Source organism: Macaca nemestrina, chromosome Y (genome assembly GCF_043159975.1).
Source record: "Macaca nemestrina isolate mMacNem1 chromosome Y, mMacNem.hap1, whole genome shotgun sequence".
Classification (NCBI taxonomy): domain Eukaryota; kingdom Metazoa; phylum Chordata; class Mammalia; order Primates; family Cercopithecidae; genus Macaca; species Macaca nemestrina.
The window spans coordinates 1,701,576-1,726,775 of NC_092146.1; the positions used below are offsets into that span (position 1 = coordinate 1,701,576).

Genomic DNA, 25,200 nt, shown 5'->3' on the forward strand with positions numbered 1-25,200 from the left:
GGGGTGCCGGGGAGATGGTGCACAGCAACATTTATAGTAAAATCTGCATAAAGCCCCTCTTCAGTCCTGGGGACTGCTGGAGCTCCAAGCTACAGAAGCCACTCCAACTTCATTCAGTCCAATGAATGCTTAGTAAATGCTCACCCATATTTTGCCCGCTCTTGGGGCAAAGGAAGACAGCTTTAGAAATAACCCCTGCTGCCTGGGAGCTTCCAATAGGCATGGGCAGTGGGTGGAGGGTGAGGCACAAGTGCAGGGAAAAAAAAAAAAAAAAAAAAAAAAAGATGAAACACACACAAAATAGAAGAGAAGATAGAGTTTCAAGGGTACTAAATAGAGCCACAAGCAATATAGTCAGAGAGAGGAATGAATGGCTTATAATTACATAATTACACAGCGCTTTACAGTTGAGAAAATGGTTTCCCACATATTCTGTCAGCAATGTTCACAACAATATTACGTGATATTATTATCCAGAATTAACAAATTAGAAAAATGAGAGGCATAGCAGGGAAGGAGAGGAGAAGGGAGCTGTTGCAGGAAATAGCCACAGGCTGATTCTTCCAGAGACCCCTCCCTCATCATCTCCCTTCTTTCTCTGCTTTGGTATGATGAGCCCTGATCCATGCACACAGCTGGGTCCATGCACGTGCATTCAGCATCTCCATCCCTGCCTTCACCCATGCACACAGCCCTGATCCATGCACACAGCTGGCTCCATGCACGTGCATTCAGCATCTCCGTCCCTGCCTTCACCCATGCACACAGCCCTGATCCATGCACACAGCTGGCTCCATGCACGTGCATTCAGCATCTCCGTCCCTGCCTTCACTCCTACCTATGCACACAGCCCTGATCCATGCACACAGCCCTGATCCATGCACACAGCTGGATCCATGCACGTGCATTCAATATCTCCCTCCCTGCCTTCACCCATGCACACAGCTGGCTCCATACACATGCATTCAGCATCTGCCGCCCTACCTTCATCCATGCACACAGCCTTGATCCATGCACACAGCCCTGATCCATGCACACAGCTAGGCCCACATACATGCAGTCAGCATCTCTGTCCCTACCTTCACCCATGCACACAGCCCTGATCCATGCACACAGCTGGCTCCATACACATGCATTCAGCATCTGCCTCCCTACCTTCATCCATGCACACAGCCTTGATCCATGCACACAGCCCTGATCCATGAACATAGCACCTCTCTCCCTGCCTTCACCCATACACACAGCTAGACCACGCACATTCATTCAGCACCTCCCTCCCTGCCTTCACCCATGCACACAACCATGATCCATGCACACAGCCCTGATCCATGCACACAGCTGGCTCCAAGCACATGTATTCAATATTTCCCTCCCTGCCTTCATCCATGCACACAGCCCAGATCCATGCACACAGCCCTGATCCATGCACACAACCATGATGCATGCACACAGCCCTGATCCATGCACACAGCTGGACCCACACACACGCATTCAGCACCTCCCTCCCTGCCTTCATCCATGCACACAGCCCTGATCCATGCACACACAGCCCTGATCCATGAACACAGCTAGACCCACACAAATGCCTCCCTGCCTTCCAGGCACAGAGCCCTAGTCCATACACACAGCCCTGATTCATGCACACAACCATGATCCATGCACACAGCCCTGATCCATGCACATGCATTCAATATCTCCGTCCCTGCCTTCATTCATGCACACAGCCGGGATCCACACACACAGCCCTGATCCATGAACATAGCCCTGATCCACGCACACAGCCCTGATCCATGAATACAGCTAGACCCACACAAATGCATTCAGCACCTCCCTCCCTGCCTTCTAGGCACAGAGCCCTGGTCCACACACACAGCCCCGGTCCACGCACACAGCTCTGATCCATGCACACAGCCCTGATCCATGCACACAGCTGGCTCCATACACATGCAGTCAGCATCCGCCTCCCTACCTTCATCCATGCACACAGCCCTGATCCATGCACACAGCTAGACCCACACACATGCATTCAGCACCTCCCTCCCTGCCTTCCAGGCACAGAGCCCTGGTCCACACACATAGTCCTGATCCAGGCACAGAGCCCTGATCCACGTACACAGTCCTGATCCAGGCACACAGAGCCCTGATCCACGCACACAGCCCTGATCCAGGCACAGAGCCCTGATACACGCACATAGTCCTGATCCATGCACACAGTCCTGATCCAGGCACAGAGCCCTGGTCCACACACATAGTCCTGATCCAGGCACAGAGCCCTGATCCACGCACATAGTCCTGATCCAGGCACAGAGCCCTGATCCACGTACATAGTCCTGATCCAGGCACACAGTCCTGATCCACGCACACAGCCCTGATCCACGTACATAGTCCTGATCCAGGCACAGAGCCCTGATCCACGTACATAGTCCTGATCCACGCACAGAGCCCTGATCCACGCACATAGTCCTGATCCGGGCACAGAGCCCTGATCCACGCACAGAGCCCTGATCCGGGCACAGAGCCCTGATCCACGCACAGAGCCCTGATCCACGCACATAGTCCTGATCCGGGCAAAGAGCCCTGATCCACGCACAGAGCCCTGATCGACGCACATAGTCCTGATCCGGGCACAGAGCCCTGATCCACGTACATAGTCCTGATCCAGGCACAGAGCCCTGATCCACGCACAGAGCCCTGATCCACGTACATAGTCCTGATCCACGCACATAGTCCTGATCCAGGCACAGAGCCCTGATCCACGCACAGAGCCCTGATCCAGGCACAGAGTCCTGATCCACGCACAGAGCCCTGATCCACGTACATAGTCCTGATCCGGGCACAGAGCCCTGATCCACGCACAGAGCCCTGATCCACGCACAGAGCCCTGATCCAGGCACAGAGCCCTGATCCACGCACAGAGCCCTGATCCAGGCACAGAGCCCTGATCCACGCACAGAGCCCTGATCCACGCACAGAGCCCTGATCCACGCACATAGTCCTGATCCACGCACATAGTCCTGATCCACGCACATAGTCCTGATCCACGCACAGAGCCCTGATCCAGGCACAGAGCCCTGATCCATGCACATAGTCCTGATCCACGCACAGAGCCCTGATCCAGGCACAGAGCCCTGATCCACGCACATAGTCCTGATCTGGGCACAGAGCCCTGATCCGGGCACAGAGCCCTGATCCATGCACATAGTCCTGATCCACGCACATAGTCCTGATCCGGGCACAGAGTCCTGATCCGGGCACAGAGCCCTGATCCGGGCACAGAGCCCTGATCCACGCACAGAGCCCTGATCCGGGCACAGAGCCCTGATCCACGCACATAGTCCTGATCCAGGCACAGAGCCCTGATCCACGCACAGAGCCCTGATCCGGGCACAGAGCCCTGATCCAGGCACAGAGCCCTGATCCACGCACAGAGCCCTGATCCAGGCACAGAGCCCTGATCCACGCACATAGTCCTGATCCGGGCACAGAGCCCTGATCCACGCACAGAGCCCTGATCCGGGCACAGAGCCCTGATCCACGCACATAGTCCTGATCCGGGCACAGAGCCCTGATCCGGGCACAGAGCCCTGATCCACGCACATAGTCCTGATCCACGCACATAGTCCTGATCCACGCACAGAGCCCTGATCCGGGCACAGAGCCCTGATCCGGGCACAGAGCCCTGATCCACGCACAGAGCCCTGATCCACGCACATAGTCCTGATCCACGCACAGAGCCCTGATCCATGCACACAGTCCTGATCCACGCACACAGTCCTGATCCACGCACAGAGCCCTGATCCACGCACAGAGCCCTGATCCACACACACAGCTGTTGTAGGTTTTCTGCAGCAGTATTGAGAACAGCAAAGATATGCAATCCCCCTAAGTGTCTGTCAGCAGAGGACGGGCTAAGATAAAAAACAGTATAGTATAGTATATTCACACCGTGGAATATGATGCAGTCATATCAAAGAAGGAAATCATGTCTTTTGCAGTGACATGGACAAATACTGCGTGTTTCCACTTTTCATTTTATTATTTTACTTTTTATTTTTATTTTTTGAGACAGAGTCTCGCTCTGTCGCCCAGGCTGGAGTGCAGTGGTACAATCTCGGCTCACTGCAGCCTTCACCTCCTGGGTTCAAGCCATTCTCCTGCCTCAGCCTCTCGAGTAGCTAGGACTACAGGCGTATGCCATCACGCTGAGCTCATTTTTGTATTTTTTAGTAGAGACGGGGTTTTACCATATTGGTCAGGCTGGTCTTGCACTCGTGACCTCAGGTGATGCACCTGCCTCCGTCTCCCAAAGTGCTGGGATGAGAGGCGTGAGCCACCACACTCGGCCTGTTTCCACTTTCTAAGGTCCCTTGAGTAGTCAGACTCATCAAGACAGAAAGCAGAATGGTGCTGCTAGGAGTGAGGAACAGCAGGGAAATTGGAAGCTGTATTTTAGTGGAAACAGAGCTTCAGTGTGAGAAGCAGGCCGTTGTCCTAACCAACTACTCAGACACCGAAAGCCAAATGCCCATCCTGCCATGTTCTCACTTGTCTGACTTTCAAGTGAGACTTCACCAGTGGGGTCTACACGGACACAGAGAATGGACTGACAATGAGGACCTTGAAAGGCGGGAGGTTGGCAGGAGGTGGAGCATGAAAAAAATCACCTGCGGGTATAGTATTCACTGCTGGGGTGATGGGTTCACCAGAAACCCGGACTTCCGCTGTGCAATGTCTCCATGCAAGAAATCTGCACCTGTATTCCTTGAATTTATAATAAATAAGCAAATCAATAAATACATAAGCCAGGCCAGGCAGGGCACAGTGGCTCATGCCTGTCATCCCAGCACTTTGGGAGGCCAAGGCAGGCGGATCACGACGTCAAGAGATCAAGACCATCCTGGCCAACATGGTGAAATCCCATCTCTATTAAAAATATGAAAATTAGCTGGGCATAGTGGGACATGCCTGTAATCCCAGCTACTCGGGGGGCTGAGGCAGTAGAATCGCTTGAACCCGGGAGGCAGGGGTTGCAGTGAGCCAAAACCGTGCCACTGCACTCCAGCCTAGGCAACAGAGCATCTCAAAAAAAGAAAGAAAGAAACCTGTACCTGTACTCCTTCAGTTTACAATAAATAAGGGAATCAATAAATACACAAGCCAGTTGGTGAGAGGAGCCATTAAGATAAACAAAGCCTTGTGAAGGGAAAAGCAAGCACCCAGGCGAAGCCCTGTTTTCGGAGGTTTTGGCACAGGCCTGAATGAAGTGAAGGAGAGGGACTGGATACCTGGGGGAAGGGCACGCGTGGAGGAGGAAACAACCAGGGCCGAGGCTTGCACGTTGGAGGGAAGGGGTGAAGTCCCTGGTGGTTCCACCTGGAGCAATTTCTTTTTTTCCTCTCTTTTTTTTCTTTTTTTTTCTGAGGTGGAGTTTCGCTCTTGTCACCCAGGCTGGAGCGCAGTGGTACAATCTCGGCTCACTGCAACCTCCTGCTCCCGGGTTCAAGTGATTCTCCTGCCTCAGCCTCCCGAGTAGCTGGGATGACAGACGCCCGCCACCACACCCAGCTAATTTTTGTATTTTTAGTAGAGATGGGGTTTCACCACGTTGGCCAGGCTGGTCTTGAACTTCTGATCTCAGGTGATCCACCCGCCTCGGCCTCCCAAAGCACTGGGATTACAGGCGTGAGCCACCACGCCCGGCCACCTGGGGCATTTTCAGTGGAGCACGGGGGACTGGAAGTGAATTGTATGAGTGATTACTATATGGGGATTTGCCGCAGTGGAGACTGTAGTCAGGGACAGTCCCCAGGTGAAACAGAAGGTCCAGCTAGGGTGGTTAGATTTGTTTATTTAAAAAAAAAAAAAGAAATTGGGGGGCTGGGTATGGTGTCTCATGCCTGTAATCTCAGCACTTTGGCAGGCTGAGGCAGGTGGCTCACTTGAGACTGTGAGTTCGAGGTCACATTGAAACCTACTGAAACCCTGTCTCTACTAAAAATATAAAAATTAGCCAGGCATGGTGGGACGCACCTGAGGTCCCAGCTACTCAGAAGGCTGAGGCAGAATTGCTTGAACCCAGCAGGCGGAGGTTGCAGTGAGCCAAGATCGCACCGCTGCACTCCAGCCTGGGCAACAGAGCAAAGCTCCATCTTAAAAAATAAAAAAATAAAAAACAATTCCCAGTACCTGCATCCTTGACTTGATTCATTAACCCGTCACCCTCTCGGCACGTCAATCCAAGTTCCAATCAACCCCAAGACACATTTTCATTAGACTGCACGGTGGATGCAAACACATGCTTAAGACAAGCAATGATACAAGTGGTCTGCTTCATGGTGAAGTGGGCACAGTCTACACTGCAAATTTGTGCATTTTGATGGCAGGTCTGATCACACGATTTCAAAGTGGTCAGGATGTCCTGTACGGTGGAGCTGATACACTCAGCATTTACAATAGCTTTTTTTTTTTTTTTTTTTTTTTGAGGTGGAGTTTCGCTCTTGTTGCCCAGGCTGGAGTGCAGTGGCATGATCTCGGCTCACCACAATCTCCGCCCCTGGGTTCAAGCGATTCTCCTGTCTCAGCCTCCCAAGTAGCTGGGATTACAGGTGTCTGCCACTGCACCTGGCTAATTTTTGTATTTCTAGTAGAGACGGGGTTTCTCCATGTTGGTTAGGCTGGTCTCAAACTCCTGCCCTCAGGCGATCCACCTGCTTTGGCCTCCCCAAGTGTTGGGACTACAGGCATGAGTCACCACAGGAACCCGGTGGCCGATAGCTCTTTTTTGTAACACCCATTGATCTTAAGACAATGAGGGTGGGAAGAGAGGTAACAGTCACGTTCACTGACTCCCTCGGAGGGGCATACATTGTAGGGGGTTACTGAGTTTCACTGATGAAGCTGTGAGGAGCTTCCTAGAGGTCTGAAGAGCACACGTGCCCTCTGAAAGATTAATAAGCTACTCTCCTACCGAGGCTGAGACCATCCGCATGTCTCAGCATGAGGAATGGCCTGGTGCATCTGTATACCGGACAAATCAAACCCCTCGTCTTTATAAACGCACAAACCATAATCCCAGTGCTTGGGGAGGCCACAGCAGAAGGATCGCTGGGGGCCAGGAACTGGAGACCAGGCTGAGCAACGTAGCAAGACCCTGGCTCTACCGAAAAATGTTTAAAAAATTAGCCAGGTGTGGTGGTGCATTCCTGTAGTCCCAGCTACTCAGGAGGTGGAGGTGGCATGATTGTTTGAGTCCAGCAGGTCGAGGCTGCCATGAGCTGTCAATGTGCCACTGCACTCCAGCCTGGGGGACAAGGTGAGATCCCGTCTCAAAAACCAACCAACCAACCTCCTGGTTTTTCTCCAGGTAGTAACTGGTCACCCAGGTGAGTGGCTGTGAAACTGGAATCGAGTCCATGTGTTCTGATGACACAGAGGATAGCGGCTTCAGAGTGACACACAACTATGCCCTCAGATGATATGAAACATCACAGAGATATGTACGTCACACAGATTCTCTCCAGGGACCACTGGGCAGGTCCTGCAACGTTTGTCTTTCTTGGTTTTTTTTTTTTTTTTTTGAGATGGAGTTTCAGGCTGGAGTGCAGTGGTGCAATCTCAGCTCACTGCAACCTCCGCCTCCTGGGTTCAAGCAATTCTCCTGCCTCAGCCTCCCAAGTAGCTTGGATGACAGGCACGCACCACGACGCTTGGCTCATTTTTTTGTATTTTTTAATAGAGATGGTGTTTCACTATGTTTGCCAGGCTGGTCTTGAACTTTTGACCTCAAGTAATCTGCCCAGCTTGACCTCCCAAAGTGCTGGGATTACAGGCATGAGACACGGCACCCAGCTGATCTTCCAAGTCTAAATATACAATGCGTGCATGCATACTCACTAGTAAATAATACATATACAGCAATACAGAATTAGCATTATAAAGGCAGCATCAAGCTACTGCAGCTGGATAGCCTTTTCTTTAAAATTCTTAGATTATTTTCATTTCATTGTCAGGCTAATGCATATTTCTTCTACTCTAGAATTTTAAAGTTTCCATAATGCTGTCTCTTATACAAAGGCAGAGTGTGACTCAAGCAACGCCCCGTGGTTATTTTTAATCGAAATTTGCAGATGATGATCAAAGGATTAAAGAATGATTCATGTGGCTAAAGTTCCACTTTGCTTGTTAAATATTTACGGAAAAAAAAAAAAAGGCCAGCCATGGTGGCTCATGCCTGTCATCCCAGCACTTTGGGAGGCAGAGGTGGGAGAATCACCTGAGGCCAGGATTTCAAGGCTGCCGCCAGGCATTGTATCATAATCCCAGTGCACAAGACCACCCTGGGTGAATAGCAACATTCCGTCTCTACAAAAAAAAAAAAATGCACTGCAGCCAGGGTAACAGAGCAAGACCTGGTCACTAAAAAATTTAAAAGAGGCCGGGCGCGGTGGCGCATGCCTGTAATCCCAGCACTCTGGGAGGCCGAGGAGGGCGGATCACGAGGTCAGCAGATCGAGACCATCCTGGCTAACACGGTGAAACCCTGTCTCTACTAAAAATACACACACACATACACACACAAAATTAGCCAGGCGTGGTGGTGGGCACCTGTGGTCCCAGGTACTCGGGAAGCTGAGGCAGGAGAATGGCGTGAACCCGGGAGGCAGAGCTTGCAGTGAGCCAAGATCGTGCCACTGCACTCCAGCCTGGGCCACAGAGGCAGACTCCGTCTCAAAAAAAAAAAAAAAAAAAATTTAAAAAGAGAAAAACAGCAAATGTTCTCCTTGGATACCAAAGTCTCTCTGAGGGATTCATGGGGGTTTTATAAGCATGGAATGTATCCAAATTGTGGTGTCTTGCTAGCAAAAACTTAGTGCTTAATACAGTAACTAATATTTTGAAATTCCTTTGCTTGAGGAACTAGAGATGCAAAGAACAATGGATAAGAAAGCAAACTGCAAAATAAGGGCAGTACAGTTGGGCGCAGTGGCTCACGACTGTCATCCCAGCACGTAGGGAGGCCGAGGCGGGCGGATCACCTGAGGTCAGGAGTTCGAGACCAGCCTGGGCAACATGGTGCAACCCCATCCCTACTAAAAATACAACACTTAGCCAGGCATGGTGGCGGGCACCTGTAATCCCAGCTACTGGGGAGGCTGAGGCAGGAGAATCACTTGAACCCGGGAGGCGGAGGTTGCAGTGAGCCGAGATCACACCACTGCACTCCAGCCTGGGCGACACAGCGAGACTCTGTCTCAAAAAACAAAAAAAAGGAAAAAGAAAAAAAGAAATTCCATTGCTTGAGGAATTAGAGATTCGAAGAAGAATTGATAAGAAAGCAAACTGCAAAATAAGGGAAGGAATTAATCCCCCGAAAACGTGTGCGATGGAGGAGCGCAGCTCATTTCATGAGAGACTTTCAGATGAAACGAAGAGCAATGCCAGGAGTCCAAGAGGGAGAAAAGGAAATTTGTAACCAAGCATTAATTCCAAAACTTGACGAAACAGACAATTATCTAAGGGAAAAGCTGTCTAAACTGACTCAGAAAGAGGTGGAAAACTTCAACGAAGCAATAGACGCCCCAGGAATTTTGAAAGCTGAGTTAGAATCGCTCTTCTGAAAATTCCTCCACCCACACGGTTTTGAAGGCGAATCGTGGCAGTGTTTCAAAAGCAGGTGCTTTTAAAAATGCTAATTAGACGATTCTGCAAGGTAATGGGAAAAACAGAAAAGCTTCTCGAGGTTCTTTCTTTGTTTTGTAAACAAATCATTAAAACTTTAGAATCCCAACTTGAGATAGACAGGAAAGAAAGTAAATCTATAGCTCCCAGATACATATCACTGCAAAAGACCTCAAGGGGGACAGGCACGGTCGCTCACTTCTGTCATCCCAGCACTTCGGGAGACCAAGGCGGGCAGATTACTTGAGGCAGGTCAGGAGTTCGAGACCTGCCTGGCCAACATGGTGAAACCCTGTCTTTACTAAAAATACAAAAACTAGCCAGGCGTGGTGGTGCACTCCCGATGCACAGGATGAAACTGTTCTCTGAAATTCCCTGAAGTCCGGACCCGCCAAAGAAGAAAAATGACCACTGGCCCCTTCCCTGAGCTTCTGAACCCACATCGCGGGAGGAAAGACTGACGTCTGCCAACAGCCCTGCAGAGAATTCTCATAAACCACTGTCTGTTCTGCGGGCTCAACAGCCTCTGTCCCTGGACAGACTCGTCATAAACCATTATCTGAGGCCGGGCGCGGTGGCTCAGGCCTGTCATCCCAGCACTTTGGGAGGCCGAGGCGGGCGGATCATGAGGTCAGGAGTTCAAGACCAGCCTGGCCAACATGGCGAAACCCCATCTCTACTAAAAATACAAAATTAGCCGGCTGTGGGGGTTCACGCCTGTAATCCCAGCTACTCCGGAGGCTGAGGCAGGAGAATTGCTTGAACCCGGGAGGCGGAGGCTGCACTGGGCAGAGGTCGTGCCACCGCACTCCAGTCTGGGCAACAAAGCACGAAACTCCATCTCAAAAAAAAAACAAGCAAACAAACAACAACAAAAAAAAACATGATCTGTTTTTGGGCCACTGTACATGCTCAAACCCATTGACTTCCCTTAAAAATCATTTGCTGTTCCGTAAATTCCCCCCCAATCCCCCACTCCCTTTCCCCTAAGGAGAAGAGGACAAAAGCATGTGTACCCCCTTCTGCAACGGGGCAGTTCCTCTGACATTCTCCTCCATGTATGAGAATACACTTGCCTGTCATTTCCTTTATTCATCTTTCAATAAGGGAAACTGTATTTTGGGCGTTGATTTTTCAGCCAACCTTCAAAATGCAAAGGGGGATGTTTTTCCCTTGGCCTTTCCGTTCCCTACGCTACACAGCTACGCAGCGTCACCCACCGAGCTCGCAGGCAACCAAGGCTTCGGGGTGAGAATGTACAAACACATCACCAAATGCGAGCCCCCAACACCGCACACGCGGCCTGGAAGGGGCTGTGTCAGAGGTGTGTGAACCACAGTGACTCCATCTTGAATGGGGGCTGGGTGAAATGAGGCGGAGACCTACTGGGCTGCATTCCCAGACGGTTAAGGCATTCCAAGTCGCAGGATGAGATAAGAGGTCGGTACAAGGTACAGGTCAGAAAGACCTTGCTGATACAACAGGTTGCAGTAAAGAAGTCGGCCAGAACCCACAAAAAGCAAAATGGAGACGAGAGTGACCTCTGGTTGTCCTCACTGCTACACTCCCACCAGCACCATGACACTTACAAATGCCACGGCAACATCAGAAAGCTACCCTGTATGGTCGAAAAAGGGGAGGCATGAATAATCCATCCCTTGTTTAGCGTATCATCAAGAAATAACCATAAAAATGGGCCACCAGCAACCCTCAGGGCTGGTCTGTCTACGGAGCAGCCATTCTTTATTCCTCTACTTTCTCAATAAACTTGCTTTCGCTGTGCACCGCAGACTCCTCCTGAATTCTTTCTTGCACGAGATCCAAGAACCTTCCCTTGGGGTCTGGATTGGGACCCCCTTTCCCGCAGCATCTTCACGTGTAGCCATGAATCAGAGAAGCAGAAGGGGCTTACCTTGAAAAGCAACCAGCTGAAAAGCTTCATTACCAGACGGGTGCCCCAGAACACGTGCTGGTAGAGGTCCGTGTGGACCACCCCAGGGTCCACCACGTTGGCGGTCACGTGGCTTCCCTCAGCCGCCAGCAGCCGCTGGAGGTGGTAGGTGAACAGGACGAGGGCCAGCTTGCTCTGGGCGTACGCTGCGTGGGCTGAGTAGCAGGCACTGCGGGGCAAGCAGGAGGAGGTGTCAGAGGCTGACGGTATATTCCTGCCTAAGTGCCTCATCCGCGCAGCATCTGTGCCAGTGGCCACATCTATAGGCAGCCACCTCCCCTGGACCCACGTGTGATCATGCCATCTCTTGGCCAGTTTTCCAATGCGTGCGGATTGTTCTAGTTCACCTTCTTATTACAGACTCATCCCTTAATTGTATTGGGGTCAGACACGTTAAATTACGTTACTAATTTTTTATTTTTATTTAATTTTTTTTGAGACAGAGTCTCACTCTGTCGCCCAGGCTGGAGTGCAGTGGTGCAATCTTGGCTCACTGCAACCTACACCTGTCCGGTTCAAGCGCTTCTCCTGCCTCAGCCTCTCCAGTAGCTGGGACTACAGGCACCTGCCACCACACTCTGCTAATGTTCTGTATTTTCAGTAAAGACTGGAGTTTTACCATATTGACCACGCTGGTCTCAAACTCCTGACCTCAAGTTATTCACCTGCTTCAGCCTCCCAAAGTGCTGGGATTACAGGCAGGAGCCACTGCACCTGGCTTTCCATGCGGTCTTGTTTTTTTTGTTTGTTTTTTTGTTTTTTTGAGACAGATTCTCATTCTGTCACCCAGGCTGGAGTACAGTGGCACAACCTCCGCCTTCCGGGTTCAAGCGAATCGCGTGCCTCAGCCTCCAGAGTAGCTGGGATGACAGGCTCCCGTCACCAAACCCGGCTAATTTTTTGTATTTTTACTAGAGATGGGGTTTCACCATGTTGGCCAGGCTGGTCTTGAACTCCTGACCTCGGGTGATCCACCCGCCTTGGCCTCCCAAAGTGCTGGGACGACAAGCGTGAGCCACCGCGCCTGGCCACACGTGGTCTTCTTGAGTCTCAAATCATAAAAGACATCCATAAGAGCAATTTGGCAAACTTACCAAGCTATCAAGAATTTCCCTCACATCTACTGCAAGCTCCGCAGTGTACTAAGCACGCGTTAAACTCTTTGCACCTTGGTTCAGGCAGTTTAGAGAAATGTTTTAGTATCAAGGACATAGTGATAAAAATCGATCAGATAACCGTGGTAAAGTGAGAAACGTGCCTCTCCCCTCTCCGGTAACCTCAATCATCAGACACAGAGAAAACTGGATGTTTCCAGCTTTGCTCCTGTAAATATGTTCCACTTTTTCTCTTGATGCCTTAGAAACACTTTTTAAAGAGATGTTATTTGTGTTGTTACATAATGTCCCTTGAAGGCACACAACCATTATAGACTCCTTTTAGAATTTAATGTTAGGAATACATCATTGGCCTTAGAATTGGCCTCATAGTTCTTTTAAATAAGACAAAGAGAAGTATTTGAGCAATAATGTCCTTTCCTCTGGGCTCCGAAGATGCCCAGAGGCGATCAATTTGCTACACAATTATTGTAACAATATTTCAAGGTGGATGAAGGTTCATTGCTTCTTTTAGATATATATTCTATTTTTTATTTTTATTATTATTTTTTGAGACATAGACTTGCTGTGTCGCCCAGGCTGGAGTGCGGTGGCACAATCTCAGCTCACTGCAAGCTCCGCCTCCCGAGTTCAAGTCATTCTCCTGCCTCAGCCTCCCGAGTAGCTGGGACTACAGGCACCCACTACCACGCCTGGCTAATTTTCTGTATTTTTAGTAGAGGCGGGGTTTCACCGTGTTAGCCAGGATGGTCTCGATCTCCCGACCTCGTGATCCGCCCGCCTTGGTCTCCCAAAGTGCTGGGATTACAGGCGTGAGCCACCGCACCCGGCCTAAATTTCTGAATTAACTACATGGTATATGTATCCTGATGGAAGCTGTGAAAGGAAAATATCTTGGCCCTCCAAAATCAGGAAGCTCAAAGGAAAAGTCCAGCTGGAACCTGCTGAAGGCAAACCTGCCTTTCATTCTATTCAAAGTCATGCCTGTGCTCACTGAGACAGACGCATATCTGATCCCCTCCTTTGGGAAGGCTCATCAGAAATCCAAACGAACGCAACCATCTGGGTCTCACCTGTGACCTGGAAGCCCCCTCCCTGTTTCCAGTTGTCCCCACCTGTCAAGGACTCTACTTCTTTATATTTGAGATGGAGTTTGCTCTTGTTACCCAGGCTGGAGTGCAATGGCACAATCTTGGCTCACTGCAACCTCCGCCTCCTGGGTTCAAGCCATCCTCCTGCCTCAGCCTCTCGAGTAGCTGGGATTACCGGAGCCTGCCACCGCGTCCAGTTAACTTTTTGTATTTTTAGTGGAGATGGGGTTTCACCATGTTGGCCAGGTTGGTCTCGATCTCCTGACCTCAGGTGATCCACCCGCCTCAGCCTCCCAAAGTGCTGGGTTTACAGGTGTGAGCCACAGCACCCACCCCAACGTAGTTCTTACATATATTGATTGATGTCTCATGTCTCCCTAAAACGTATAAAACCAAGCTGTGGCCAGACGCAGTGGCTCACGCCTGTAATCCCAGCACTTTGGGAGGCCAAGGTGGGCAGATCACAAGGTCAGGAGTTCGAGACCAGGCTGGCCAACATGGCAAAACCCCATCTCTACTAAAAAAAAAATTAAAAAATTAGCCAGGCAACGTAGCATGTGCCTGTAGTCCCAGCTACTCAGGAGGCTGAGGCAGGAGAATTGCTTGAACCTGGGAGGCGCAGATTGCAGTGAGCTGAGATTGCACCATTTGCACTCCAGCCTAGGCGACAGAGTGACACTGTCTCAAAAACAACAACAACAACCACCACCACAAAAGCTGTGCCCCAACGGCCTTGCACCCATGTCGTCAGGATTTCCTAAGGCTGTGTCACAGGCACGCGTCCTCAAATGTGGCAAAACAAACTTTCTAAATTAACTGACACCTGTCTCAAGTTTTCGGGGTTCGCAAAGCCATCTCAGATATATTTTGAATATCAGCATGATAATTATGTTAAATAAATAAGATCAAAAAGCCTAAAAGAATGTTTAACACATTCCAAAGATTAAAAGAAAGACATCTGTCATCATATGTGTTTCAGAAAACGCATCAGTGAAAATCCAATACCTCTTACCAACAAAGGCTGTTCCTGAATAAGAATACAATATTGAGGGTCAGGTGCGGTGGCTCACACCTGTCATCCTAGCACTTTGAGAGGCTGAAGTGGGCGGATCCCCAGGTCATGAGTTTGAGACCATCCTGGCTGATACGGTGAACCCCCATCTCTACTAAAAATACAAAAAGTGAGCCGGGCGTGGTGGCGGCGCCTGTAGTCCCAGCTACTCGGGAGGCTGAGGCAAGAGAATGGCGTGAACCCGGGAGGCGGAGCTTGCAGTGAGCTGAGATCACGCCACTGCACTCCAGCCTGGGCGACGGAGCGAGACTCCGGAGAAGATCTGGAGAAGAAAAATGAGAATGCTTTTCCCAAGGCAAGCACATAAAAGAAAACCAAGAAGATGAAAGCATGTACGTATACACTGAGTAAACATTGTATGCCTTTTCTCCCATTCATCTGCTTTTGCAAGTTGATTTTTCAGCAGATCTTCAGAGGGAATGACCCTCCATCTGTTTTACTGTAACACTGGCAACATTCCGAGAAGCCATCATTTCCACTGTGAAGAACACGGGGAGAACTGGCCGGACACCCAAAGGAAGGGCGTGCACATACACTTGTACATACCTTTTGGGAGGGCAACTTCACAACATGTAACTCAATCTTTAAAATCATAAATCTCTTTTTTTTGGTTTTTTTGTTGCGACGGAGTCTCGTTCTGTCGCCCAGTCTGGAGTGCAGTGGCATGATCTTGGCTCACTGCAACCTCCACCTCCCGGGTTCACGCCATTCTCCTGCCTCAGCCTCCTGAGTTGCTGGGACTGCAGGCGCCCGCCACCACGCCCGCCTAATGTTTTTTTTATTTTTATTTTTAGTAGAGACGGGGTTTCACCGTGTTAGCCTGGATGGTCTCGATCTCCTGACCTCGTGATCCCCCCACCTCAGCCTCCCAAAGTGCTGGGATTACAGGCGTGAGCCACCATGCCTGGCCCTTTTTGTGTGTTTTTTTTTTTTTTTTTTTGAGAACGAGTCTTGCTCTGTAGCCCACGCTGGAGTGCGGTGGCACGATCTTGGCTCACTGCAACCTCCGCCTCCCGGGTTCAAGTGATTCTCCTGCCTCAGCCTCCCGAGTAGCTGGGAATACAGGTGCCCGACACCACGCCCGGCTAATTTTTGTATTTCCAGTACAGCTGGGGTTTCACTGTGTTGGCCAGGCCAGTCTCGAACTCCCGACTTCAAGTGAACCGCCCATCTTGACCTCCCAAAGTGCTGGGATCCCAGGCGTGAGCCACCACACCTGGCCTATAAATATCTTTTACTAAAACCACTGCTTGAAATTGATATTAAGAAATTAAACCTTGGGCTGGGCACGATGGCTCACATCTGTAATCCCAGGGCTTTGGGAGCTCGAGGCGGGCGGATCATGAGGTCAGGAGATCGAGACCATCCTAACAAACACGGTGAAACCGCGTCTCTACTAAAAATACAAAAAATTAGCCAAGAGTGGTGGCGCATGCCTGTAGCCGCAGCTACTCGGGAGGCTGAGGCAGGAGAATCGCTGGAACCCAGGAGGTGGAGGTTGCAGTGAGTCGAGATTGCACCACTGCACTCTAGCCTGGGCAACAGAGTGAGACTCCATCTCAAAAAAAAAAAAAAAAAAAATTAAAAATTGAGTGAAAAAGTCTATTCCGGCTGGGTGCAGTGGGTCCCATCTATAATCCCAGCAGCACCCTGGGAGGCGGAGGTGGGCACATCACCCCATCCCTTCAGCAGTTCGAAAGGGTTCTTGGATCTTGTGGAAAGAACTCCGGGGGGGTCCACAGAGTAAAGTGAAAGCAAGTTTATTAGGAGAGTAGAGGAATAAATGTGTACTCCATAGCCAGAGCAGCCCCGAGAGCTGCTGGTTGCCCATTTTTACAGTTATTTCTTGATGATCCGCTAACCAAGGGGTGGATTACTCATGAGTCTTCTAGGAAAGGGGTCACCAATTCCCGCAGCTGAAGGTCCATCCCCACTTTCAGACCATGTCGTGGCATCTGCACACTGTTTCCTAGCAGCTAATGCATTAGAATTAGTGCATCATGACCAGAGAGCATGCCCAGCGGTCACTCTCATCGCCATCTCGGTTTTGGCGGAATTTGCATGCTTTCCCGCAACCTGCTTTATCAGCAGGGTCTCTGTGACCTGTGTGTTGTGCTGACGTCCTCTGTCATCCTGTGACTTGGAATTGCCTCACCCACCTCCAGAGAAGGCAGCCCAGCCGGTCTCAGCCGCATCTTACCCAGACCCGATTCAACATGGCAGAGTTGCTCTGGTTCCAATGCCTCTGAAACATTTAGGGGATCGTTTTCTGAGCCCCAACACTGTGCTCTTAGCAACCAAGCAATGCTCCCACCTTCGTGTAACCGGAGACAGAGGGGATCACACGGCTCGGGAAGCTCGCCCCGGGGGGAATCGCAACCTGAGCTGAGATTTTCTGAGATGTCCCTTGCCGTTGTCCAAAAGGCATATTTGAATTGCTTGCATGAGGAGAAGTGACGCCCTCATTTATGCCCTCCAGGGACCCAGTTCTGCCTCCAGCCGCTGTCTCATCACGCAGCCCTGGGGAGCAGAAAGCTGCACGCCAGAATCTGACATTGGGCCTGGAAAAAATAAAGGTTCCTCTTCAAAGACTTTCCTCCCCATCTAATTAGGAATACATAGGAACTTCTGAGAAGCAAAATGTATTCCAAGACCTGCGCTAACGTTCGTAAGTATCCGCTAGCTGTGATAAAGAAATCCGTGTACTTTATGTTCCGAGCTCCCACAACGTAGCCTAAATATCTGCCCTGGCATGCTTATGCTGGTCCAAGCAAGCATGAGGTCAGAGCGTGTTCCTCCTTCCTTATTTGGGTCTGTCTTTACTTTTCCCACCATTCCACAAGTGACTTCCTCCTTCCTTTGTTCTCCTCTGCCTTTGCCTCTTTTAACAAGTTCTAAGTTGCTGGCTGATCGGGACAAATACGGAATGTGAGGGCCCGTTCCAGCCCATGGAAACCAGACACAGCGTAGGGTGGACGCGTCCGGTTATAAATGACCCTGTCTCCTTTGTTCGGTGTACTCTCTGTCTCCTTTGTTCGCTGTACCCTCGTGGTCCAACTGCTATCGAGTGTACCCTTCCTGCAGAAAGTATAAAAATGGCCTTGCTGAGGAAATTAAATTTATGTTCAAGTGCTATTTATTTATGGCACCGGGGAACAAGCATTTCAAACAGAGACCAGAATGACCAACATGGTGAAACCGCGTCTCTACTGAAAATACAAAAATCAGCCGGGCGTGGGGGTGGGTGCCTGTAGTCCCAGCTACTCTGGAGGCTGACGCAGGAGAATCACTTGAACCCGGGAAGTGGAGGTTGCAGTGAGCTGACTGAGATCGTGCCCTTGCACTCCAGCCTGGGTGACAAGAGGAAAACTCTGTCTCAAAAAAATAAAAAAATTTTAAAAATAATAAAAAATAAATAGAAACAAATTTAAGAGACTGGAAGAATTAAGACAAGGAAATTGCGCAGTGCACAGCTCAAGTCCCCTCTTTGATCCAAGATAAACTGCAAACCCCCAATTACTGTCCAGACACCTTTTTAAGGCAAAGTTCTCCAATCTCCTCACCCCGGGGGGAAGAGGAGGGTCCAGGAAACAGGGAGTTACTAAGTGCAGAGAGGCAAGGACTGGCTTTCCTGCTGGCATGAGCGTCTTTCAAATATCACCTACAAGCATTTGGTTCTGGATCTCCGGGATCTGATTGATGGGTCAGAGGCATGGTTACTTGAAAAAGCAGACAATGCATCATCCAAAGGCAGATTTTTCCAGAGTAAATGGAGGGGTTGGTTCTGTAATTACGGTTTTACGCAGCAGCGTGCGTGGAGAAGAGACAACGAAGATTGTTTAAAAATACGGTGTGGGGGCGGGGGAAAGTCAATACATTTCTCCACGGGAGGTGAAGAAATAAATCCAAGAGGGGCACGTAGGTTCAGGAGAGAGTCCCGGGGTGGGGGTTAGGGATGAAGAAATATCCACACCAGAAATGGAAAATCATGAAAGCAGATACACAGAACACACCCATTAAGGCTTGTAAACGAAACCCTAAGGACTGACAAAAGTCGTCGGTATTAGGCCGGGTGTGGTGGCTCACGCACGTAATCTGAGCACTTAGGGAGACTGAGGCAGGCAGGTCCCTTGAGTACAGGAGTTCGAGACCAGCCTGGGCAGTATAGTAAGACCTTACCTCTACAAAAACTACAAAACAGTAGCTGGGTGTGGTAAAGCACACCTGTGGTCCCAGCTAGTTGCAAGGCTGAGGTGGGAGAAAACCATTTGAGCCTGGGAGGCAGACACGGCAGTCAGCCAAGATGGCGCCACTGCACTCCAGCCTGGGCGAGACAGGGAGACGCTGTCCAAAACAACAAAACAAAACAAAAATCATTCAATGAGCTTTCTTGTTGAAGAACAAACTGAAGAAGAACCACTTGCTGCTAAATCTGGATCTTAAAAAAGGGTATTTGAGTTCTCCATTTCTCGCTGATTATATAAAGCATTACTCTCTTCTTGTTATTAAAAATCGTGAAGGCTGAACATACTTTGAGTGTTTATAAGACCGGGCGCGGTGGCTCACGCCTGTAATCCCAGCACTTTGGGAGGCTGAGGTGGGTGGATCACAAGGTCAGGAGATCGTAACAAGGTGAAACCCTGTCTCTATCAAGAATACAAAAAATTAGCTGGGCGTGGTGGCAGGCGTGAACCTGGGAGGTGAAGATTGCAATGGGTCGAGATCGTGCCACTGCACCCCAGCCTGGGCGACAGAGTAAGACTCTGTCTCAAAAAAAAAAAAAAAAAAAAAGGAACCTTTGTAAGTTATTGTGATGGATAATGTAGGATGCATACGTGTCATATCTCGGTGCCCCAACAGCCAGTCTCGGTAGGCGGTGTCCTTTTATACGGATCAACAGGCAGTTTTTGCATTGATTATTTATCCACTTTCACAGGTACTTGTGCAGAAGCAAAGATGACGGAGGTTTTCTGTTTTTTTTTTAATGTTGACTGCCTATGTATTGCAACATATTTCAGTTGCAGGACATCCATGCGTAATGAAACGGCCAATGCAATTACAGAAACTCAATCAACTGCTCATAACCTAGTTGACTGGAGCTATTTTTCCACTGCTCATTAAACCTGATGATAATCACTGTTTTAATGAGCAAGAATGGGTGGCATCCAACACACTTGTAAGTATTATAACAATCCTTCATGTCTAAATTGAATTTTCCCTTTGACAGTACAAACAACTCCATTACACTCTTTGTAGGATATCTACATTTCATAGTCTTCATAACTATCACCTACATTTAATATCCTTGATAACAAGCCGCCCACCAGGAACTCAGAAAACACTGTGAACAAAGAGAAGTTTTTTTTCTTTTTGAGACGGAGCCTCGCTCTGTCACCAGGCTGGAGTGCAGTGGTGCAATCTCAGCTCACTGCAAGCTCCGTCTCCCGGGTTCAAGTGATTCTCCTGCCTCAGTCTCCTGAGTGGCTGGGACTACAGGTGTGCACAACCACGCTCAGCTAATTTTTGTATTTTTAGTAGAGACGGGGTTTCACCATGTTGGCCAGGTTTGTCTTGATCTCCTGACTTCATGATCTGCCCCCCTCGGCCTCCCAAAGTGCTGGGATTACAGGTTTGAACCATTGTGCCTGCCTTTTTTTTTTTTTTTTTTTTTGCGATGGAGTCTTGCTCTGTCGCCCAGGCTGGAGTGCAATAGCATGATCTTGGTTCACTGCAACTTCCGCCTCCCTGGTTCAAGCAATTCTCCTGCTTCAGCCTCCCAAGTAGCTGAGATTACAGGCACCCGCCACCATGCCTGGCTAATTTTTGTAATTTTAGTAGAGATGGGGTTTTGCCATGTTGACCAGGCTGGTCTCGAACTCCTGACCTCAGGTGATCCACCCGCCTCGGCGTCCCAAAGTGCTTTCCACTGAAATTTATTTCACCACGGGGATGATTCGGTACAGCCAAGTTGAGGAGACGGGCTCTCTCATGTGTAAAAACTCTCTTGGATTTTTGGAATACATTACAACGCTGTGATTTATTCCTTTACAAGAACACTAATTTTCCAAGCCAGTAAATCAATCTTGGCAATTAACACTAATTACTGGCAATAATTATATCAGGCGAAAGCCAAGAATCACATCTTTCATACCAAAAAAAAAAAAAAGGCGGTGTATTTTAAATTCAAGTGGTTCTCACATTTTAGCATGCATCAGAATTCCCCAAAGACCGTCTGCTCGCCAAGCCCTGCTCTCCAAAATTTGGGCTTAGCAGATCTGGAGGATGATCTGAGAATGTGAGCATCTGCATTTCTTTTCTTTTTTCTTCTTTTGAGATAGAATCTTGCTTTGTAGCCCAGGCCGGAGGGCAGTGGCAGGATCTTGGCTCACTGCAACCTCTGCCTTTTGAGTCCCAGTTGAAGCGATTCTCCTGCCTCAGCTTCCTGAGTAGCTGGGATTACACGTGTGTGCCACCACGCCTGGCTAATTTTTGTATTTTTAGTAGAGACGGGGTTTCACCGTGTTGGCCAGGCTGGTCTCAAACTCCCGACCGCAGGTGATTCACCCGCCTCGGCCTCCCAAAGTGCTGGGATGACAGGTGTGAGCCACCGTGCCCGGCCCAAGCATCTGCATTTCAAACAAGATCCCTATTGATACTGATTTTTCTGGTCTAGGAAAGAGTTGTGTAAAAGCCGCTTTTCAACTGTGTCATCCCTTTTGGTAAACATTAAACAAAAAGAATTAAAGGAAGCCTTGTTGGCCAGGCACAGTGGCTCACAGCTGTAATCCCAGTACTTTGGGAGGCTGAGGCAGGTGGATCACTTGAGGTCAGGAGTTCAAGACCAGCCTGGCCAACATGGTGAAACTCCGTCTCTACTGAAAATACAAAACAACAAGTTAGCCTGGCGTGGTGGCGCATACCTATAATCCCAACTACTGGGGAGGATGAGGCAGGAGAATTGCTTGAAACCGGGAGGTGGAGGTTGCAGTCAGCTGAGATCCTGCTACTGCACTCCAGTCTGTGCAACAAAATACTAAAATTAGCCAGGCATGGTGGCACGTGCCTAACATCTCAGCTACTTGGGAGGCTGAAGCAGGAGAATTGCTTGAACCCGGGAGGAGGACGTTGCAGTGGGCCAAGATCATGCCACTGCACTCCAGTCCAGCCTGGGTGACAGAGCAAGACTCCATCTCCAAAAAAAAAAAAAAAAAAAAGAACAAAAACAAACAAAAAACAGTTAAAGGCTTGTTATTTGGTGTCCTAGAAGAAGACTCAAATAAAGAAAGTAGTTATCCCTACTTTTGGCATGAGATTGTTTCCTGACAATCATTCCTAGTTTCATGACAATTATCTGTCTCTGTAACCATCAAGATGTTGTGTGATATTGTAAACATTTTTGTTATAGGAAATAAAAGCCTCTGGCTGGGCGCGGTGGCTCATACCTGGTAATCCCAGCACTTTGGGAGGCTGAGGTAGGTGGAGCATTTGAGGTCAGGAGTTCAAGACCAGTCTAGGCAACACAGCAAAACTCCATCTCTTTGCTAAAAATACAAAACTTAGCCAGGTGTGGTAGCGGACGCCTGTTATCCCAGCTACTCAGGTGGCTGAGGCAAGAGAATCACTTAAACCCGGGAGGCGGAGATTGCAGTGAGCTGAGATGGTGCCACTGAACTCCAGTCTGGGCGATGGGTGTCTGTCCTCGTCCCCTCTTCTTATGAGGTGTCTTAGTCCATGTCAGGCTGCTGTCACAGAATACCACGGACTGGGTGGATTGTGCACCTCAGGTGATCAGCCTGCCTCAGCCTCCCAAAGTGCTGGGATTACAGGTGTGAGCCACCACACCTGGCCAGCAACCCTTTAATTGTATCACAGACACCCCGTCTCAAAAAATATATATGGAAGTATGTATGCACACATTATACATCCTCTTTTGCATACTTTTACACTTGGTTATATTTATCTATCTTTCAACATATTCCTATATAAAAGAAAAAAATAGCAAAGTATCAATGAATAGTTCCAGATCCTTGAGGAAGTGCTACACTGTCTTCCACAATGGTCGAACTAGATTACACTCCCACCAACAGTGTAAAAGTGTTCCTATTTCTCCACATCCTCTCCAGCACCTGTTGTTTCCTGACCTTTTTTTTTTTTTTTTTGAGACGGAGTCTCACTCTGCCGCCCAGGCTGGAGTGCAGCGGCCGGATCTCAGCTCACTGCAAGCTCCGCCTCCTGGGTTCACGCCATTCTCCTGCCTCAGCCTCCCGAGTAGCTGAGACTACAGGCGCCCGCCACCTCGCCCGGCTAATTTTTTGTATTTTTAGTAAAGACGGGGTTTCACCGTGCTAGCCAGGATGGTCTTGATCTCCTGACCTCATGATCCACCCGCCTCAGCCTCCCAAAGTGCTGGGATTCCAGGCGTGAGCCGCCGCGCCCAGCCTGTTTCCTGACTTTTTAATGATGGCCATTCTAACTGGCGTGAGATGGTATCTCACTGTGGTTTTGATTTGCATTTCTCTAATGACCAGTGATGATGGGCTTTTTCATACGCTTGTTGGCTGCATAAATGTCTTCTTTGGAGAAGTCTCTGTTCATATCTATGCCCACTTTTTGATGGGCTTGTACATTCTACTATAAAGACACATGTACACATACGTTTACTGTGGCACTATTCACAGTAATAAAGACTTGGCGTGCCCGGTCCTGCACACATTTTACGTGCTAAGATGTAAAGGGAGAAAACCCATGAAAGTAAGGAAGTGAAGTAACCCCCTCGCTCCCTAGAGATCTTACGCCATTACTCATGGCAGAGGTCCCCAAATCCCAAAGCTTCTGTATGGCTGGCCCTAGCATGGCTCAGAGAACGCATGTGGCTGGTCCTGGTGTGGCTCAGAGAACCCTCGTTGCTGGTCCTACTGTGGCTGAGAGAAACCACGTGGCTGGTCCTAATGTGGCTCAGAGAACTCTCGTGGCTAGTCCTAGTGTGACTCACAGAAATCATATGCCTGGTCCTAGTGTGACTCAGAGAACCCTTGTGGCTGGTCCTAGTGTGGCTCAGAATCCACGTGGCTGGTTCTAGTGTGGCTCAGGGAATCCATGTGGCTGACCCTAGTGTGGCTGAGAGAATCCATCTGGCTGCCCTTAGTGTGATTCAGAGAATCCACGTGGCTGGCCCTAGTGTGGCTCAGAATCCACGTGGCTGGTTCTAGTGTGGCTCAGGGAATCCATGTGGCTGACCCTAGTGTGGCTGAGAGAATCCATCTGGCTGCCCTTAGTGTGATTCAGAGAATCCACGTGGCTGGCCCTAGTGTGGCTCAGAATCCACGTGGCTGGTTCTAGTGTGGCTCAGAATCCACATGGCTGGTTCTAGTGTGGCTCAGGGAATCCATGGTGGCTGGTTCCAGTGTGGCTCAGAGAACCCATGTGGCTGACCCTAGTGTGGCTGAGAGAATCCATCTGGCTGCCCTTAGTGTGATTCAGAGAATCCACGTGGCTGGCCCTAGTGTGGCTCAGAATCCACGTGGCTGGTTCTAGTGTGGCTCAGGGAATCCATGGTGGCTGGTTCCAGTGTGGCTCAGAGAACCCATGTGGCTGACCCTAGTGTGGCTCAGAGAACCCATGTGGCTGACCCTAGTGTGGCTCAGAGAATCCACGTGTCTGCCCTTAGTACAACTCAGAGAATCCACAGTGGCTGGTCCTAGTGTGGCTCAGAGAATCCACACCGATGTTCCGGACAGAACTTGGTGAAACCAAAGCATCTGCAGGGCCGCACTGCCTCTGCAGGCTCCAGGGAAGGATCCTTGCTGCCTCTTGCAGATTCTGGTGTTTCTAGGCATCCCTTGGCTTATGGCTGCATCACCCAATCTCTGCTCAGGCACCGAGCCCAGCTCTGCCCCGAGAATGCAGCTAGGAGAGAGCTAGGAAATGGCATCTCATACTCATGGTTTCTGAGCCTCCAGTCTATGATTCATCTGACCACACCTGCTGGTTCCTGACTTGATCACTTTTGTTAGCTTCCTATGGTTTTGTGTGTGTGTGTGTGTGGTGGTGTTGTTTCCACTTTTTATTTTTATTATACTTTAAGTTCTGGGGCACATGTGCAGAATGTGCAGGTTTGTTCTATAGGTATACACGTGCCATGGGGGTTTGCTGCATCCATCAACCCATGATCTACATTAGGCATTTCTCCTAATGCTCTCCGGGCCCTACTCCCCACCCCCGACAGGCCCCGGTGTATGACGTTCCCTTCCCTGTGTCCTACAGGTTCTCATTGTTCAACTCCCACTTACGAGT

The 25,200-nt window shown here is 49.6% G+C and overlaps 1 protein-coding gene across 5 annotated transcripts in view; it reads right to left on the bottom strand.

Moving 5' to 3' along the window:
* LOC105478059 (polyprenol dehydrogenase) overlaps positions 1-25,200 on the bottom strand; it is a 338,117-nt gene that overhangs the window by 27,444 nt on the left and 285,473 nt on the right. For all 5 annotated transcript variants that reach the window (XR_011618493.1, XR_011618495.1, XR_011618494.1 and 2 more), the window contains exon 6: positions 11,591-11,798. Coding sequence is in view for 1 of the 5 variants with exons in the window: in XM_071089377.1 (XP_070945478.1) it covers positions 11,591-11,798 (208 nt within the window). In the remaining 4 variants the exon portion in view is untranslated. The remainder of the gene's footprint in view (positions 1-11,590; positions 11,799-25,200) is intronic.